At 39.8% G+C, this 19,295-nt stretch overlaps 1 protein-coding gene across 1 annotated transcript; it reads right to left on the bottom strand.

The window, feature by feature from the left end:
- Nucleotides 1-954: 954 nt before the first annotated feature.
- On the bottom strand, nucleotides 955-16,795 carry C2H5orf34 (chromosome 2 C5orf34 homolog). The gene is made up of 12 exons (XM_063295688.1): nucleotides 16,188-16,795; nucleotides 14,402-14,491; nucleotides 11,590-12,227; nucleotides 9,520-9,627; nucleotides 8,844-8,964; nucleotides 7,281-7,372; nucleotides 6,060-6,129; nucleotides 5,800-5,970; nucleotides 3,724-3,821; nucleotides 3,018-3,110; nucleotides 1,837-1,877; nucleotides 955-1,382 (listed from the first exon to the last, which is right to left on the bottom strand). Exons 1-12 carry the CDS (start codon nucleotides 16,380-16,382, stop codon nucleotides 1,141-1,143), a joined length of 1,959 nt encoding a protein of 652 aa, XP_063151758.1. The 5' UTR covers nucleotides 16,383-16,795; the 3' UTR covers nucleotides 955-1,140.
- Between the last annotated feature and the right edge of the window lie 2,500 nt (nucleotides 16,796-19,295).

Here is a 19,295-nt window from a genome sequence, read left to right as displayed (position 1 = left end):
TGGCAGTAATGATGGGATGTGACAAAGGCAACACCACCTCAGCCCTTTTCTCACCACCCTTCTCATTGAAGACACCAGTCGGCTAAACACTGGTAGAATTCTTCTATGTACAACTCCCACCTGAAATATGTCTGCCAGTTGGGTGTGATATTAAAAGAATATGTGTACATTGGTAAAAATATTTGATAAAACGAAAAATTATGATAAAGGAAAAAGGAAAGATTATTTCATCAACTTCATCCAAACACAACATATGAATTATTAGGTAAATAGACAGAAAGGCCACAGGTACCCATGATACCCACAAGCATTTAACTCTCCAATGGAACAATTCATGTTTTTTGTCTTAGACTGGCAAGCAGCTATCTTGCCACTGAAGGCTTGGCATTGGCATACTGATCTAGAGATTATGATTATGTGTATGCTGTAGTTTGCTAACTTACTGACCTCCTTGATATTGATTCTGATGTGATTCTGTACAGTATTGTTTTTAATAAAAAGAGGGAAAGATCATCTGTATCTGCAGAAATTATTTAAAGGTGAAAGACTATGTACCAACAAATCTCAGGAACGTTATGTCCCGAGGATGTTTCTCAATATAGGATAAAAATCTGTCTGTCTCGTAACTGGTGACTAAATGGCTCAGCTAAAACAGAGCCTCATTCAAGGACTGCTTTTGAATATAGAGCGCACTCACATTTCAACTTGTGCTCGGCACCACTTAGCGTTAAGTCCTATGCACTGAAGAAATAACTCAGTGATAAGGCAAAGACATGAAAAAAGTAACAATGTGACTGCAGTTTTCTTGTCGAACAGGAAACAGAAGAGAAAGGGTAATAAAATATTGTGTCAGTTTGATTAGAACATATTGTCTTGGTTCAACCTTTGTGGACTTTGAAAAACATTGGAAAAACTATTAAAAAACAAGTCAATAGTGCAAGATGTTCATGCATGTGGTAAATTTTATTTTAATATAGGTATCTCAGTGAAGCCACGTTACACATTTCTTTGTGGTGTTCTAATCACTACAAAGTGATTAGATTTTTAAAATAAATTATGATTTGTTATAATGTATATAAACCTTACATAATCACTTGTGAAGTCAGTATCTCGGTACTAACCTTTGCTTTTCCAGTCAGGTTAAAGAGGGACAGCATTATTTGAAATATTTTTGACCCCAGCACGCTTTGTGGAAGAAGCCAGGAGAGAGTCAATATCATTTATAACTTTTGAAGTTTTTTCCAGAGTCTCAGTTATGTTCTTTACACTGACATCCTCAGCCAAAAAGACTTCTTTCGATACACTTCCTGTATCTAGGCTGGATGACAGATTTTTTCCCACAGTTGAAATCATACCTGGAATATTGCTGTTCTCGACTAAAACTATAGTATGTAGTTAAGGAGAAACGTGATACTAAAAACAGCCACCTCTCTCTTCTCTGACTCAAATTACAAGGAACTTGTTGAGCTGTTTTTCACTGTATTGGATTCTGCAATGCCAAGAAACATATTTAGAAATTCTATAAAAACTTCCCTTTGAGTATGTCCCAGTGAACTCAGAGGGACACATAACTAGACATGCCCAGCACGATTTAGAATTTTCTCTGGGGTGTTTCATTAAATGAGAATGCAAATCCATAGTTAATGCTAACTATCGCATAGCAAACATTGTCACAAGAAAAACCGTAACGTATGAACGTCGTTGTTCCCAGCTATTTTCTGATGCTTTGACGAACCAAATGAAGTTTCCGGAAGGTCAATTATTGGATGTCTCAAACTAAAGATTATCTATTTTAAGAAGTGTTGTAGGGATTACAAATGGGTAGGAAAAGGATACAATTGAATCTTCTTATTTTTTCAAGCTCAGCAGCAACTGACCTATGGGGAAAAAGAAAAACCTAATTAAAATAAACATTTCTTTTCTTGGCTGATGTAACATTAGCAAAATATGGTAGAACAGAATGGCCCTCTAAAATGCTATAAATCTTTGTGCACAATCAGATTTCAGTGATGTAGGTGAACTAACATTAGAAAATGTAACTCATTATCTGTCAAAACTAGGGCTGTGACATTTTCAACCAATAAAATTCAGAGCATCTCACCAATTCTGAGATATCCTGGTTTGGACAGCTTAGCTTTTTCAGTTGTATCACTGCAGTTTTGGAAAGTTTTCCCTAAAGAGCCAGACCTAAAACACCCTTTTAAGATTTAAATATCATTTTTATTCACCTATATTCTTACATGAATGTGACTTCCTTGTTCTTGCCTGAATTTGTTAAATACGTATAGACCATGCAGCCAATAAATATTATTTAAAATATTTCTATTATGCCTTCATATCACACATTTCTAGACAAGTTATAACTTAAAAAACTTTTATAGAATTTAAATACAAGAACAAGATTAAAATATATTAAGACATAAAATATAAGCAGTGGCCCCGTGCCTGAAGCTATACTGAGCTGAGAAATTGAGGACCTCCAGATGTTGTTGAACTATGACTCTTATTCTTGAGCACTGGCTATGTTGAAAACTGAAGTCCAGTAACAACATCAGAGCTGAAAGTTTCTCAGTCCTGAATTTTATGTTCCTTGCCACTCATAATGGTCAATGTTCTCTATGAACAAATAAGATTGAGAAAGCAAGCAGACCATGGCTCCTGTAATTCTTTCTGATCCTTACACCAGCAGTGGCCTTATGTTTACATGCACTGGTGAAGCAGTGAAAGCTGCATGTACTCAGCTCTGGGTCATGTGTTGGGGAAGGAGGAGGGCTACATTAACAGTCTCCTTTGTTTCATTGCTTCCATTTAACATACTTCTACTAAAAAAAAAGAATTGCCTCAATTGAATGCACAGTTTGCTATTAATTTGCAGAACAAACTATGCTTTTAAGTAAATAGGAAAAAAGTCCCTTGGAATATCAAGGCCAAGATAATGAATCCAATGGAAGACCTGGCTCCTATAATGCAGCACTGGAGATTTGAGAATATTTTGTTTTCTTAGTTAAAAGGAATACCAGCTTTGTTCTTGAATGGATTCTCGTGTATTGGTACACATCCCTCTGTCCTTGTTCAGGCTTTTGCACCATTCCACCACTGTTGTGATATATCTGCATTAGAGAAAGAGGTTTTGTTATATCTGGTATAAATGGGACACAGCTTTTAAAAACTCATGGCAGGCATGTTATGTCTTATGAATACCAAGCAAGTTAGTAAAAAGTAAACTAAAGAGCAGAACAAAAATGCAGGAGGGCCCGTAACTTTTATGGGCTTATCAACAAAATGTATAAAGGACACATGGAACTGATGGTGACATTCTTGTCCCAGGTAAGGGACAGGAGGGACTTGAGTGTTTGATCCTAGAAGCCATTTTGGCAGCAGTATGAAGTACATACAAAATAATCACCAATTTATCTATGATTATCTGCTTAATATAAGGATTGCACAAAATCTGAAGAACTGTCATAACACACACAAGTGAGGGGAAAAAAAGTAATTCTCAAAAACTACTCCAACCATGTCTTTGGCGCAGCTGTTTGGGCTCTGAACTTGTTTGTTAAAATGCGATTCAGAAAAAGCAAAGAAAATGAGTCAACAATTATGTTAACATCTGCCACATTTAAAAAAAAGGCTATGTTGCTAAAGTAATTTGTAAAACAACTTCCCCCACCTGTTTTAGAGAAGTTGAACTGGACTAAGTCTGCTAAAATTCCCCACAAGTACCTCTCATAGGGCCCAGGATGATCAATCTGGAAAAGCTGTTGTGCTCCTTCAGGTGAAGTCAGTTTACACCAACCTGTGTCATTAGCCTCTTGAGGATTCTTGAAGGAAGGAAGAAACAAAAAATAAAAATTAGGAGAGAATGTCTCCTGTCCCTTAGTCAATCCCTGCCTGTCCACTGTCGTTTATTTTAGGTCACTGTTTATTTCCTAGTCTTTTTCTAAACTGGGGGACTAGGTAGCTTTCTGGATCTTCTGCAAGATCCACAACAAGCCCTTCCTGTTTAAATAAGCCACAGTTGTACCCCCTGCGCATTAAGTCTCTTCTCTGACTGCCACCTGCTGGCAAGCTAAATCTTCACATCTGTATGCTTCTGCGCATACATTCCCTGATGTAACACTGAAATGAAGAGTTGGTTTGTTCTTTTAAAAGAACCATCCTCAACTATGTGCAGATGGGGTTGTGCTGCACGCATGATTGTATTTTTCAACACTTGGAAAGGACCCTTATTAGAATAGGGGACCTTTTCCTTTGGTTCTGTATAGCCTACCTTGTTTCTTTCGTATTTACAGTGCTCCTACAGTGTCAGGCCCAGCCCAAGAACAACAAAGAGTCAGTCCAGCCAAACTCCAGTTCTTTATTTGTTCACACCGTACAGACAGAATCTTGCCAGACTAAAGCTACTCTACCTAACCTAAGGGGAAATAACTTGGGAAGGCCCTAGAGCAGGACTACTGTGAACCTCTTCGTTTTCCCACTATTGTTCCCCAAACTGTACCTCCTCTTATCTCTTCCACCTCCTTGGAATGTGCTCCCTCATTCCTGAGAACCAGCGGCACCGCCATAATCCATCACATACAGATAGATAGGATAGACAGACAGACAGAAGACAGATGATAGATACTCCCTTCCCACCCCTATGGGTGGTATGTGTCTTCCTCAACCTCGGCTCCTCTACCAGAGGCCTGGGAGTTTGAGGGTTCTGCGCAGTATCTCAGCTGTTCCTAGCACTGCTCTCTTCTGGACAGAGAGCTCGGATGTTGCTCCTGGGATCTGTTGGAGCCCCTCTCCCAGCTTAGGAGTCACAGCCCCGAGTGCTCCCACCACCACTGGGACGCCTTTGGCCTTCACTTTCCACATCCTCTCTAGCTCCTCCTTCAGGCCCTGGTGTGTGTGTGTGTATGTGTGCATGTCTGTCTGTCTATCTAGAGTCTATCCTGGGCAGTGTTGAATGCAGGGCAGGTGTTGGACAGTTTCATGTCTCCCCCCCTCCCCCAACTCAGAACATATGACTATTTAAAACAGTGTTTCTCAAACTTGGCCACTTTAAAAAGTGTGGACTTCAACTCCCAAAATTCCCTAGCCAGCCAATCTTCAAGTGGCCAGGTTTGAGAAACACCAATTAAAGCAGCCTTTCTCAACTTTTTGACCCTGGAGGAACCCTTGAAATATTTTTCAGGCCTTGGGGAACCCCTGCAGATTCAGGCTCCAATATAGGCCAGAAGTTACACAATTATTATACTTGTTTCCTGTGTAGGCCTTACATATGCATTAACAGTGTTCTTAAACTCAAAATAAAGAAGGAAACTTACCTCTTTAATGTGAAATTGCCTGAATTTGAAATAATTTTTTCAATAAATTTTGATCACCCATCTAGTGACCTCTTGCAGAAGCCTATGGTTCCATGGAACCCTGGTTGAGAAACCTTAGATTAAAGGATGGCAACTCTGCACTTGGGCAGCCACTCTGAACTGATTTATCCCTTTGGGATTTTTTTAATGGGGGCAGCTCTCCCGCAGAGTATAGTATTGCTTCAAAAGATATTGTGCCATATCTTTTATTATGCATTAATGCTTTTTGGAGAGCTGAGTTCAGTTTGGAGAACCACTGACTCATGTCTTCTCGTTTTATTTTATAGTTTCACATGATAAAACTGAAAAAGTAAAATACTAACCAGTCAAAATTTAAGCTGTGTTTACCTTCCATGCAAAGTGCACATTTTTCACTCAGGAAAATGAGGAACAGAAAGCAGTTATTTTAAATATTAAATAAATATAATTAACTCTCCTTATTGCTCACCTGTGATCTTCCAGAGCGAGAACCGAAATCCCACTCCATATTCAGGACCGCCCCATCGCAAAACACAGCATATACTTTCTTATCTGAATATGCAAAGAATCTTCCCACATTAGGAACAAATTTTTCAGCCAGAGGGAGTGGTAACATTTCTCTTCCACCTGTCTCAGGAGACTATTACAAAACAAATCAAATCAGATAGGACACATTTTAGTAGTAAAACCTATTTTATGCAAGTATTTGAATATTATATTTATACCTACCAACTTCCAGCAGCAAACATTATAATTATGTGTTAAGGAAAGCATATTCTCAAGATCATGTTGAAGAACCCTAATTAGAAAAATTAAAAAAAAAGAGACCCCAATTTCAGATTAAGTTGCAGGCCTTTAAAACATTTAAATACTGTATATTTATACATATCATACTGTTCACTGTTGTTAATTATTGCACATGAACTTGATCTTAATGTTCTGAAGTTCTAAATTAACAAAGGGTATTTTACTACACAAAAATGTTACTTTGAAAAAAAAAATTTATTCTTATAATGCTTTTAAATCTCTACGCTATTTATTTTTTGCTTTTCTTATCTTTTTTTCTGTTTTATTTCTTGACTGTATTTTTAAATATTTAATAAAATAAAAATGTTTGGGAAAAAAGTATTACCAATTTATGCTCAACACTTTACATCTGGAACAAGCAGAAGGGAGAGAAGGGTCTGGTGAAAGACTGCTTGATGATTTGTAGTAGACTGGCATTAAATTCCCAGCTGTTCCTCCTCAGAATCAAGATACAGATTTGTTTTATAAGGCATCCATATATGTCATACCGATCTGTTATGGATGAGAGTAGGTAATTGGTTCTATTCTCAAATAGTATTCTGCATCTGGATCTACCTCAAATAACTTTTTTGGGATCTGTTCCTTCTTAAGCCAAATCAGTAAAGGAACTAAGTCTAGTCATAATTTGAGGGTATAGGATGCCACCACTGAATCATCTTCAAGAGACTCCCAGGGCCATCTTTGATGATTAAGGGGCCTCTGATCCATTTCTAAGCCCAATGCAATGTGCTGGTTTTGACACTTAAAGTTTTGCATAAGTTGGAACCAGGTGGATCTACTCAAAGGTTGAGATCTTCATCTATAATCCTTGTCTGAATACTTCCAGCAAGTGAGGTAGAGCAGGATGACTACAAGAAAAACACCTTTCAGTAGTGGCCCCAGTCTTGTTACTTCCTCTAATGCTTCTGATGCAAACAAAGGCCCCCATAATATTGGAGTTTAACTATGTGAATTTTTATGCCTCTATTTTCTGTTTTGAATTAATCCAGGTTTGTGGATTTTGGTGTTTTGAACAGTTTTGACCAACTGTGGTCCTTCAGTCATTGTTATTGAAAATGACTAAATTTTACTGCAAATTACCCCGTAAACTGAGCTCCAGTGGCATAAATGAACAAACAGCTGTAAGAAAACAAAGTATTTCACCTTACTGATTGTGTTATGATTGTCCACACAGAGTAGAGACTCCCAGGGACATCAGGTGGGAGGCTGCTTACAGAATACATAGTTTTTTCTATCTAAAAGGTGAACGAAAAAGAAAAGATAGCTGTTTACAAAAGCGCTAAGCAACAGAGCAAGTGTAACAGATCATTAAACTACTGGACCCCAAGTCAACAGTTGCTCATTATAAGGTTAAAACAAATTGTTCCTTTGATGTTACGTTGCTCTAATCTCTTATTTTTTGTGCTATGCGCAATCAAAATGCCACAAAAGATTGTAGGTCTGCTGCTTTCTGGTGCAGCTCTGACAAAAATCTAGAAGTGCAAGACTGCCCAAGACGGTTGATAGTTGTAGGAATTTCAGTGTGAACATAGAGGACCTCATTCTTAGAGCAAAATCCAGGGATTAATATGGAAGTAGGACTATCTGCCCAGAAAAGAAGAAAAGGTAAGTAGTGATGGTAGGAAAGATCCTGGAAAGAGGGGAGGCTGGATAACATAATGAGGAAGCACATCACCAGTTTGCCTTCTTGGAAAAGGTGTTTGGCCACTGGCTGTGAAGAAAGGGCTCTCTTAAGGTTGAGTTAGATGTCATTATGTTAGGAGCAGTCAGGAGAGCCTTGCGCTTTGTTATCTTCTGTTTCATGAAAGGCAAACCAAACATCCAAACCATGGTTGCAGGTCTAGATGTCAAACAACTCACATCTCGTGGATTCAGTATAAGTGTAAGCCCCCTACATACAAAGGATTGGGTATACATGAATAAGTAAATAAAATATATCCCTTTTGTTTATTCGTTCAGTCGCTTCCGACTCTTCGTGACTTCATGGACCAGCCCACACCAGAGCTTCCTGTCGGTCGTCAACACCCTCAGCTCCCCCAGGGACGAGTCCGTCACCTCTAGAATATCATCCATCCATCTTGCCCTTGGTCGGCCCCTCTTCCTTTTGCCTTCCACTCTCCCCAGCATCAGCATCTTCTCCCTAATAGACTGTGCATTCCCCTCTCTCCTTTGCCATCTCCAAAGAGGCAAGAAAACTATACTGCACATGTGTACACATTCATGCTGTATGTCTCCCTCCCTCTCTCTCACTAGTTTATTAGCTACGTAGTCATGCTAACAGTAGTCATGGTTCTTAATCTACAATACTCATCTCATATGGCAGCCTTTCTCAACCTTTTGACCCTGGAGGAACCCTTGAAATATTTTTCAGGCCTCGGGGAGCCCCTGCACATTCAGGCTCAAATATAGGCCAGAAGTTACAAAATTATTATATTCGTTTCATGGGTGGGCCTCTATATATGCACTAACGGTGTTCTTAAACTAAAAATAAAGAATGAAATTTACCTCTTTAATGTGAAGTTGCCTGAATTTGAAATAATTTTTTAAAAAAATTGTGATCTTCCAGGGAACCCCTAGTGACCTCTTGCAGAACCCTGGGGTTCCATGGATCCCTGGCTGAGAAACCCTATGGGCTAATTTTTAGAGTATTCCTGAAAAATAATTGGCATAAAATATTCAAGAATAGGTTTACATTGTGATATTTACCTGTTTTGTTTGTTGGTGAACATAATAACGAGTGAAATATTTTCCCAGAAAGAAACCTTCTGATTTAAAAACAGATCCATCTCCAGGGTAAATTTCTATGGTTCTCAGTCCAAGAGAAAACCTGATAGAAAGTATTGGTCATTACCTCCACTATATTTTTTAGTATCTCAATAGGCTGTGTGGATTAATTGTAGACAAATCCAGCCTTAATTATTCTGGAAGAAGGCTAATGGAAACCAATGGGATTTAAAAAGCAACTGTAGCCTATTGATCCTCGGAAGAAAGAATTAAAATCCGTAACTAGATGATACCAAAATTAAAGAAATATCAAAAGGTATGCAAGTTTTCACTTTCTACAGAACAATTAATCAAGTAAGTTTTTTTTAAAAAAAAAAACAGGATTTAGGGAATAAGCAAAAACTTATGCTAGTTGTCTTAAACCATAAGGTCTTCATTTTGAAATGACTCCCAAGGTGGAGTTAGTAGTCTAAAGGCAGAGTCAGTGTAACATATTGTAGGTATCAGATTTCACCAACTCTTTAGACCAACTAATGCTTGTTAAAAATCTGTAATTATTATTTTGCAAACTCTTCAGTGTTCCTACCATTAGATAAGAATACAGATTTGTTAGCCTTTAAATCTCCTTTCATAAACACACTCACACAGACAAACACACCTGTAAACAATACCCTTGCTCCAAAGTACTTTGACAGGCTGTGAGTACGAATAATATCCATCCTCCTCCTCCTCCTCTTTTTGTTGGAAAAAATCAGTGAAAGTCCACCTGTGGATCAAATCAACAGTACCTTTTGTTAAGAATTGTTTTATTATATTGGTATAAGACATATGTAAAACATTACATTATTTCAATACAATGGGATTTATAGTGTTGACTAGAGATTATTAAAACTCTAATGTTTAGATGACTTAGACTATTAAAGATAGAAAAAATGAAACTATAACAGTATTAACTAAGATTTAAAATATCAGTGTTAATGAGTATAAGATTATTTAGATTTTACATCCAAAGCTGAATGTAACGTAATAAACAGCTGCAAATTACATCAAAGTATTTGTTGTACAATACAGGTTTCTGTCTTAAGCTGAATACTTAATATTAAGGTCTCAAAATCAACATTTGAATGGAATCCTTAAAGTAACTTCCCCCAAATTGGTCCTTTCCAGATGCATGGATGCAATACCCGCTATTGTCTGTATTGGCTAGAAATTCTGGAGTTGATATCCCAGCATTATCTGGAAAGGAATCAGTTAGGGGAGGATGCTTAAAACTGAAAACAAATACTTAACCACAATGAACCCCTACTTTCTTAGAAAGAAATCCCACTGAGGTCTCATTGGAACATATCCACAAAACTGCATCCTGAAGTGTACACCAGGGATAAGCAATATAGTCCGCTAAACATTCCTTAATGCCCCCCTCCATCACCTCACTTCAGTTGTTTAAAAATACTTTTAATTTAAAAAAGGGGGAGGGGGAAATGCTCTGGCTTGCTCCCAAGCAAAGTGTCAGCTTCCAGAATCACCTTTAGGTACAGTAATACTTCTGAGTTGCACACATTTAGAGAAAACAGAAACTTTGTTTGGAAATGTACCCATGGGGTTAAACTGGATGGTGGATAGAAACCTCACTAGTTATTATTAGGATCAATAGGGGCCTTTCCCAACTTGAACCTAACCACAGCATGACCATGGCCTGGCAATCTGTTTTTTCTGCCCTATCCTCATGACATTGCCTTCACCTCATCACCAACCTATATATGAGTCAGCCTTATGTTGTCCTCAACTGCTCAGGTCTTGAAGTAGAGTTTTCCTCCTTAAGGAGGCAACAAGCCATGGCAGCTTGTCCATGAGTTCAATATGATGGACTTCGCTGACCATGTTGGTGTCACTGTCTAGGGATCCTTGTGGGATTGGATCAACATGATACCTACTGGCTATATTAGGTTGATGTGGGCTTGCCCCTCCAGTAGCTGGACACTTTTATCCAAGGCTTTCGGTACTAGGGATGTTTGGTTTTTCCCTTTACCAGCCCAGGCTTGGAGGTCTGGACCAGCCCAGACAGCAGCTGATCAGAGGTAGACATGGGGGGCGGGGGCGGGCAGAGCAGTGAACTGGAAGAAAGTGGGGGAGACAGAGTGAGAGAGAAAAGCTTCATCTCTGCCTCTTCATAATGCAACCAAGCCAAGTTTGCTAGCCAATGTTCAAGCTGGTTTAGAACATGGGTGTAGCACTCTGCTAGAAGAACAAAGGTAATACAGAGAAGCCTTGATTGAGCAGACCTCAAGAGATTATTGGAACAAATTTCCATGGGGATTAACATAATTTGCCTAATGGTATCATCACCCAAACGATGCAAATTAATACAAATGACATAACTGTGTCATTTGCATAATGAACACTGCTATACAAATAACCAAAACCACCATGACGACTCATATTTCTTGGCCATTTGGGAATTAACAGCCAGCATCTTCCCCAATTAGTCACTTAAAATAAGGTTTTCATTGTATTTGGAAACTCCCAACATAAAAAAGCTACTGAAAAGAGTATGGATGTTTGTCCCTGATTTTAAACAGATTTTTAGCTATTTAAGGGCGACAAAGTTTTTAAAAAGATAAAGGATATAGTCAGTTGCTGAGATGGGCGGCTATAAAAACCAATCAATCAATCAATCAATCAATCAAATATATAAATAAAGACATTTTAATGTATAAAACTAATTTACCTGTGTAGAAACGGAGCATGACAACTGAGAGGTAAAGCCGAAGGTAAACAAGTAACCACGCTAGCCATTCTGTATTCATTAGGAATATCCAGGCCCACACCATCATCTTCATTCTTTCCTTTATGAGACCCAACTTCATTTCCACTAAACAACTGATTGACCCTTAATGCTAATGACAAAGGGTACTTCCATTCTTCAGGGCAGGACGACACCGATATATGCTGTATAACCCTAGAATATTCAAATGAACTCTTTTCGGAAGACTGGGAGATCTTATCTTCTTTTCGCAGAGCACTTGAATTGTTCTCTTGCACAGAATTTTCTATACCCCTGTTGTCCTTCGTTTTTGTTCCCACCAGCCTGGAACATGTTTTTAAGTCAGAATGTTGGTTGGAACTTCCATAAGGCTCTTGGGTTGACTCACAGAAGCTCCTCTCTGAAAATGTTAATGGAGTTGGTAGCGTCTCGCTTACTTTGCATAAAAACTCCACTGTAAATTCTTGCTGAAGCTCTGATAAAAAAAGAGAAGCATGCCCATCTAAAGAAGAGACTTTCACGTTGCCGTTTAGCAGATGTATTTCCTCATTAGCTGCATGAAGGCCAGGCCACCTGGCTTCAGTGATATCTGTGAAAATGACCTGCAGTAGAGAATGAGTCTTAAAAGTTCTGATAGCTTAGACTTTCCCAATGCCCTGCCAACTGCAGAACAGAAAAGAAGATGAAGAAATGCTTGTACTTCTCTGCTCACAGAGGAATGTGTGTAGTAGGAAAGAATACATTTAGAGCAACTCAAGATATTTTTCTGATTTGAGGAATGGAAAGGACAGGGGACATATCCAACAGCACTTATTCTGGCATGGCACGTATACAAATTCCACCACAACTTACTGGGTTTTTTTTCCCCTGGGATGTCTTAGAAACGGCCAGCTACCAAGGCTGGTATGGAGGTGGCAGTGGGAATCTCAGTCAGAGCTTCCCCTCTTTGGAGGTCAACATACTGAGTTCAATCTTAGAGAAGGAAATTCAATCATCCTATGGATCCTGAGATGCTACCTCAGGAGGCATAAGATTGTAGGCTAAATACAAATAAGTGGACCAGAGTAGATAATGGAACAAACAGATGCAGCTTGCAAGCATTACAGCTTATACAAGCAAAGATAATTTCCAGGAATTTTCAAGAATTATTATGAATAACAAAAAAGAATGGTAATATTACAAACTTAATTTTCATATAATTTAATGGGTGTTTGTGATAAGGCTCTTTAACCTGATGCATTTCTTCTAGCTGCGCTAAAATGATATCAGCCCTTCAAGGTAGATCAGATTAGGAAACCAATGTCACATAGGTCAGTACTTCTTTTAGTATAGAGTTATTATAACAGAACCTTGAAAGTCTGAAAGCACTGCCCCCCTCCCTCCACCTTCTTGTGAATGAGGGAGGAGCTTGTCTGAAATGTTTACTCATGTTACATTCTTGTCCTGGACTCAGGCCCCTTTCATCTGCCTTGGTAGCAGCTCTTCTTCTTGTCCCTCAAGGCCATTCCCTCTGCCCTCTACAGGTACAAATGATTCATTAACAGGGGTGCAGCTGAGATCCTTAAATATGGAAAATGGGAATGGATTATTTTTCTTGGTGTAATTATTTATAGAGAAACTACCTAAAGCAGATACCAATTAAGGGAATGTACATATTTCAGAATCAAATAACATCCTTAACATAAAAATCATGTTTTATCAATGATTTAGAAGAACATGTTAAATGCAGCTAAGAATATACAGATCTGCTACGTCATGGATTTTAGGATTACTTGTGGGTAAGAATGATTAATTATTCATTTTGTATGTATTTAGACTGAATTGCAAGGCTTGTACAACATGCACAACCAGGTCAATAAATTGTTCAGCACAATGTGTGACTCTGCCAGATCTGGGGTAATTCTGAGCCAGATGATTTTCCCTTATTGAAATTTTGTTTTACAATTATTGTAAAATTATTGACAATTTCCCTTATTCCTGTTTTGAATAAGCCTATGCAACTGGAATAGTGTCAGCCCACCCCCGGTAAACCAGACAGGAAACACAGCTTGAGATGAGCTAATTCTACTTTATTGTAAGGCTACACTAACAGAATCTTGCAAGTCTGAAGTACAAATCTCCCGCCCTCCCTATTTACCTCCTGAGTAATTAGGGTGGGCCCTTCCTAATTTTCTTCCTCTGACCATTACTCTGTTGTGGACTCCTTTCTCTCTTATCTGACCATTCTCTAGGTGGCATCTCTTCCATGTCTTCCAAGGCCACCCTCACAAGTAGAAGACAAGCCCCACTTAGTCCTCCAGTAAAAATGAGGTGGCAAACTAGAAGGGCTCACATGGAAAGTGTCCCACTACAAAGCTTAGCATCAAAGCCAATGACAACAGAGTATACTGCCCAAAACTGACTGCAGTGCTCAAACCTGATTTGGCCAATGGGGAAGTAACTATTGGATAATGAACTTCTAACAAATCTCCTGACACAAACACCAAGCAAGATTGGAGGAAATTGGCAGGCTGCCTGTAGTGCAGAAGATGGTGGCTTTTGACCAGGTTAATAGGATTTTGGGCTTACTGATCTATCAGCAATTAACTATGACTGGGTAGGCAGCTGCATGAGTAAAGTGTGTTGTGCAAAGAAAGGCCCGTGTACTAAATTCATGTCTGTACTTCCAGCTGAATCAGTATAATTATATGTTATTGTCTGATAATCCAAGAAGGTAATACATAAAATTAGCCAATTAAATATGTCATTGGAATCCAAACATATACTCAAAACTTACATTTTTCCTTTCTGGGGGTATAATGTCTGAAGGTAAATAGGGTCGTTCCGAGTATTGATTTCGGAAATCTATTGCCCGCAAGAGCTGTTTCTAAAACAAAGGAAAGAGTTTGAGTTTCTGTATTAGCAAAACCACTTAATTCTTATTCTTTATCGTTATTGGTATATATTTACAAGAATGGCCATGAAGGATCTATGTTCTCTTCTACTGCATTTAGTATATGAAAAATAAAGTAATAGGCTTCTATATTGGGAGGCAAAAAGCTATTTTAAAATGTCCTCCAGCATAATTTCTCTGATCTTAACAGGGGAAATAGAAGTTTTTGACTTGTAATTGGAAAGTGAGCAAAATCCATCTACTCAGTCTTCTCAAAGGTGATTTACTGGCATCCAGGCCTGCACCACTCAGTGCTGCAGCCCTGAGAGATGACTTAAAAACAAACAGAATCACAACTGTCCACCCTCCTTGGGCTCAAATAAAGACTGCTCTATTATACTGGTAAAAAGGAAATAAAGAAATAATAAAGAAAAAAAGAACAAGCTTAAGCTTTATGGCATAGCTAAGAAGCAAAAAAGCATGGCTATTAAAGATAGCAAATATAATAGGAAGGTAGAACATATTCAAAATTCTTGGCCTGGGTTCAGAATCTTGCTTTTCCATTTAGAGCAGTGCTTCCCAAACTTTTTCCTTCATTACCCAAAACCACTTATCAGAAAGTCCTTTTTACCCAGTGTAGGTAAAACATTTTAAGTCCATTTAATGGGTTCATGTGTTGTTACCCAAAGAAAACCACTTTTACTTAATTTTGGGTAATTTACCCAGGTCTGGGAAGCACTGACTTAGAGAGTCTCAAACTGAACAGTTTGCAAGGATGAACTTCTGCCTGAGACATCCAAGAGCTGCTGGAAAACAAGAAAATAACGATGGTTCTCGAGATTCTTCTATCTTCAGGGATCCTTCCTAAATCAACTTGCCTTTTAAGGAACTTCTGCACACCTCCCCCAAACCCTCTCATGTTACAGAGATTGAGGAAATATTCCACAGAGGTTTCCTATTGTTCATTATTGCCTCATATGAACAAAACATCCTTCTTCTATAGCTGCCCACTACAAAGGAAGATTGTCAAAGTTTTGTCCACAGTACCGTTCTTCCCACGAGGTATCCTAGAAACAGAACAAGAATCTAACTGGATTCCCTTGTCCAGCTTTCTGTTCTTGTAAAAGAGATGCTAGCTAAATACTTATGGGCTGCCCAGACTTAGGACATGAGTATGATGGTTCTCCAAAGAAATGTCAACAACACAATTTGAAACTGGAACCAATGCAACCTACAAAAACATCTTTGGAGTGTTCCTGTTTAGAATTCTAGGGACTCCTAAGCATTGTCCCTGCAACAGTCAGTATTCTGCAAACTCAAAACATATTTAACTTTTTAATTGGATTGTTTGGGGGGCTTAACATTGTTTTCACTGAATGTCTTCTAAGCCCCCTTATAGTATTTGTGGGTGGTGGCATTTTGGCTGTGTAGGCAGTAGCAGTCATATAATGTGCACTGGGCGTGATTACAGAAAGAACTGAATTGAACAAAGCCTCAGTCTGCTGGTATGTCAGTGATAAATTGATCCCCTCTGTTGACTTTTCAGAATTGCCAAATTTTTGCTCAGCCCTTTCAATAGCTATTCTTTAGCATTGATTTCTATGCTGATCAAAACATGCCCTGCTACAATCCTATTATCCCACAGCACTCCATCTTTCTCTCCTGCTTAGAGAAAGAAGGTTTTGTTTACCCGATAGATGCTAATAGCAAACGGTGTCCTCTGACGAACCCTTTCTGGTGGCTGCACTGGATGAGCAGAGGGAGGAATGGCCTTTTCGAATAAGAACTCTGATCCACACGGAGAAAGGAGCAATCTGGATCTGTCTGCATAGTAGACTTCCACTGAATTATCTTCATAAAGGATCATGAGGCTTTCCGACCCCATCACAACAATAAAAAACACGTTCAAAGTGAATCTGTAAAAAGAATCACAACTGAATGGGGTGTGGACAAGGAATGGCACAAGTATCAGTAAGATTACACTTACTGCTTGTTCAGTGACCGTTCAAAGTCACCAGGAGCCCAGCTTGACTTGAAGACTGTATTTTTACTACATTTACAGTTAAGATTGTGAAGCAGGACCAGAAATTGAGCCTATCCATTTGTGGGACTCATCAGCGGTTGAACTCAAGGATAAAAGACTGATGGATTTCCTAAGGTATTTCCCTGAAAATAAAAGTAAATGGCTGGGATACCTACCATTCACAACTGTTTTGATTGGAATTTGAGTGCCACAGAAGCTGCTCGAGTAGAATTTCCTCCAAAAATCGGACTACCAGGGAATGAAAGGGAAGTTATTTCACATGCTCAACAACCCCCCACCCTGCCCAGATTTGCAGACATTACATTAATAATAATAATAATTTATTAACTTGCATGCCACCCAACTCTCAGTGACTCTGGGTGGCTCACAACGATCAAAGATATTACAATAAAATCAATAAAAAGATAAAAGATGGCAAGAGCGATGAAGCCAGGGGTCTCCCTCTCCCTCCCCCAAGGCCTGGGTGATTAAACCTCCAACATAAAACGGTGCAAGGATGCTCAGCGTGAGATGCTAGTCGTGCATCATCTCTTATTAGCTAGAAATTCTTTTGCCTGGACTTGTCGTGCAATACATCCGGACGACACCAGACCAGGGAGGGCTGGCTAAAACTCCGACCCGCCTGGTTGCTCACACACATACGTATTTCTTCTCCAGGAATCCCCGAGACGAGAGCGCTTTGTTCCTTGCTTCCACGCGAAGCAAAGCAGCGCCTGTTAATCTTGCCCCCGTGCAAATATGAAACCCAATATAAACAACGTATCTCACGGCAGAGTCACTCCACTAAAACCTTCTTTCGTCGGCGCGCGAAGAAGCCGGGAAACCAACCAAGGAGCGCGGGAGAAAACACAAGGGGCGGCGCTAAGAGAAGGGGGTCGGATTCATACGGATTAGCGGCGCCTCTTTAGGGAAGGCGGAGTTTGGAAAGGACCCAGGAGAGGGTTAGCTTCCGGAGGTACGGCGCCTTTCTCTGAACCGCTAGTTTCTGGAAAAGGCAGGTGTTTCTCACTGCTGGTCTTTCCTGAATCAGAAACGTTATGGGATTCCTCCGCCGAGGTTGAAGTGTTTAGAGATCCTTATGAATTTGTACGGATACCATGCACAGAGTGTGCACATCCCCGTGAAATCAGCTTGTACGTTTGTAAGGAAAGCAAAAGTCACCTCCGTGCTGGTCAGTGGATGCAATACAGTACTTGGAAGCATCATCTAGGCAGTGTTTCTCAACCTTGGCCGCTTTTAAGATGCCTGGATTTCAACTCCCAGAATTCCCCAGCCAGCATGGCTGGCTGGAGAATTCTGGGAGTTGAAGTCCAGACATCTTAAAGTGGCCAAGGTTGAGAAACACTGATCTAGGGCCATGGTCCAATTGTGGTCACTGTCATTTCCAGTAGCCTCTGAGGGACAATAAGTGAGCCACTTCCAATGTTCTTCCCTTCCCCACACAAACCAGCCCCCACAAACTGCAGCTTTTCTCTTTTTCTGATTTTTTTGGGATTCTATCTTCCAACACAGCTGATTAAGAATGCCCATCACACACTAAGTCATGATCTGGCTCACCGTGGCTTCATGGGCAAATCACAGCTGGCCGAGATTGTAAAACTTGGTAAGCAGCAATGGCTGAGTTGTTCAAACCACACATTAAGCTAAAATCCAACAGTGATGTACCCCATTAACTTCATTTTCTAGGATTGCATAATACACTGAACCACAATGGTCTGCGTTCACACAACATACTAGTTGAGATTATGCTGGCTGGTTTGTGGTTGAAGCGTGCTGTGCAAATACTGTTCCTCCCAGATTTAGTACTCTGCACTGTTGAAACACACACACACACACACACACACACACGTTGAAGCGTGCTGTGCAAATACTGTTCCTCCCAGATTTAGTACTCTGCACTGTTGAAACACACACACACACACACACGTTGAAGCGTGCTGTGCAAATACTGTTCCTCCCAGATTTAGTACTCTGCACTGTTGAAACACACACACACACACACACACACACACACACACACACACACACAGATTCCTGCAGATAAAGTGGGTTCTGAGTCTTTAGATTTTTGTTTTAATGGTACCTGCTGAGCATGAAGAGGCTGGAGCCCTGAAAAGTGGAAGAGATGCAACTGTTTGCTGCGGTTAGACAAAAAGGATCTTGGTATTTGTGTGGAAGCAATTGACTCGTGAGCTGTGCTCCCTCCAGCCATCATAGGCCAACCGTGAAAGGGAAAGCTGCCAAGATGTATCCAGGCCATGAGAGTTACTTCCTCCTCCTCAGCCAGGAAATGCTACAGAGGAGAAAGGGAGGGCACTAGATAGGTTTACAGTTAAGACCACTGAATGTTTTTATTGTTTTAGCATGCAGGACTTGGAATAATGGTCTTAAGCTACAAGACAGACTCTGCCTAAATATTAGAAAACACTTGCTAATGTGTTTTTGCTAATGCTAATAAAGGTAAAGGTAAAGGTTTCCCTTGACGTAAAGTCCAGTCGTGTCCGACTCTAGGGGGCGGTGCTCATCTCCGTTTCTAAGCCTTGGAGCTGGCGTTGTCATAGACACTTCCGGGTCATGTGGCCAGCATGACGACTCGGAACGCCGTTACCTTCCCGCCGAAGCGGTACCTATTAATCTACTCACATTTGCATGTTTTCGAACTGCTAGGTGGGCAGGAGCTGGGATTAACAACGGGAGCTCACCCCGCTGCGCGGTTTCGAACCGCCGACCTTCCGATCAACAGTAGTACAGTAA

The sequence above is a fragment of the Candoia aspera genome, chromosome 2 (assembly GCF_035149785.1).
Source record: "Candoia aspera isolate rCanAsp1 chromosome 2, rCanAsp1.hap2, whole genome shotgun sequence".
In the NCBI taxonomy this organism is placed as follows: Eukaryota; Metazoa; Chordata; class Lepidosauria; order Squamata; family Boidae; genus Candoia; species Candoia aspera.
Note: the sequence above shows the minus strand (reverse complement) of the source record. Positions and strands in the feature narration are given on the sequence as shown.

Excerpts from the sequence above, each read along its gene's own strand:
- C2H5orf34 (XM_063295688.1), bottom strand. The coding sequence starts at position 16,382 with ATGGGGTCGGAAAGCCTCATGATCCTTTATGAAGATAATTCAGTGGAA. Across the intron at positions 12,228-14,401 it reads TACCCCCAGAAAGGAAAAAT|GTCATTTTCACAGATATCAC; the intron begins GTAAGTTTTGAG and ends TCTCTACTGCAG. Across the intron at positions 3,822-5,799 it reads CTCGCTCTGGAAGATCACAG|AATCCTCAAGAGGCTAATGA; the intron begins GTGAGCAATAAG and ends CCTTCCTTCAAG.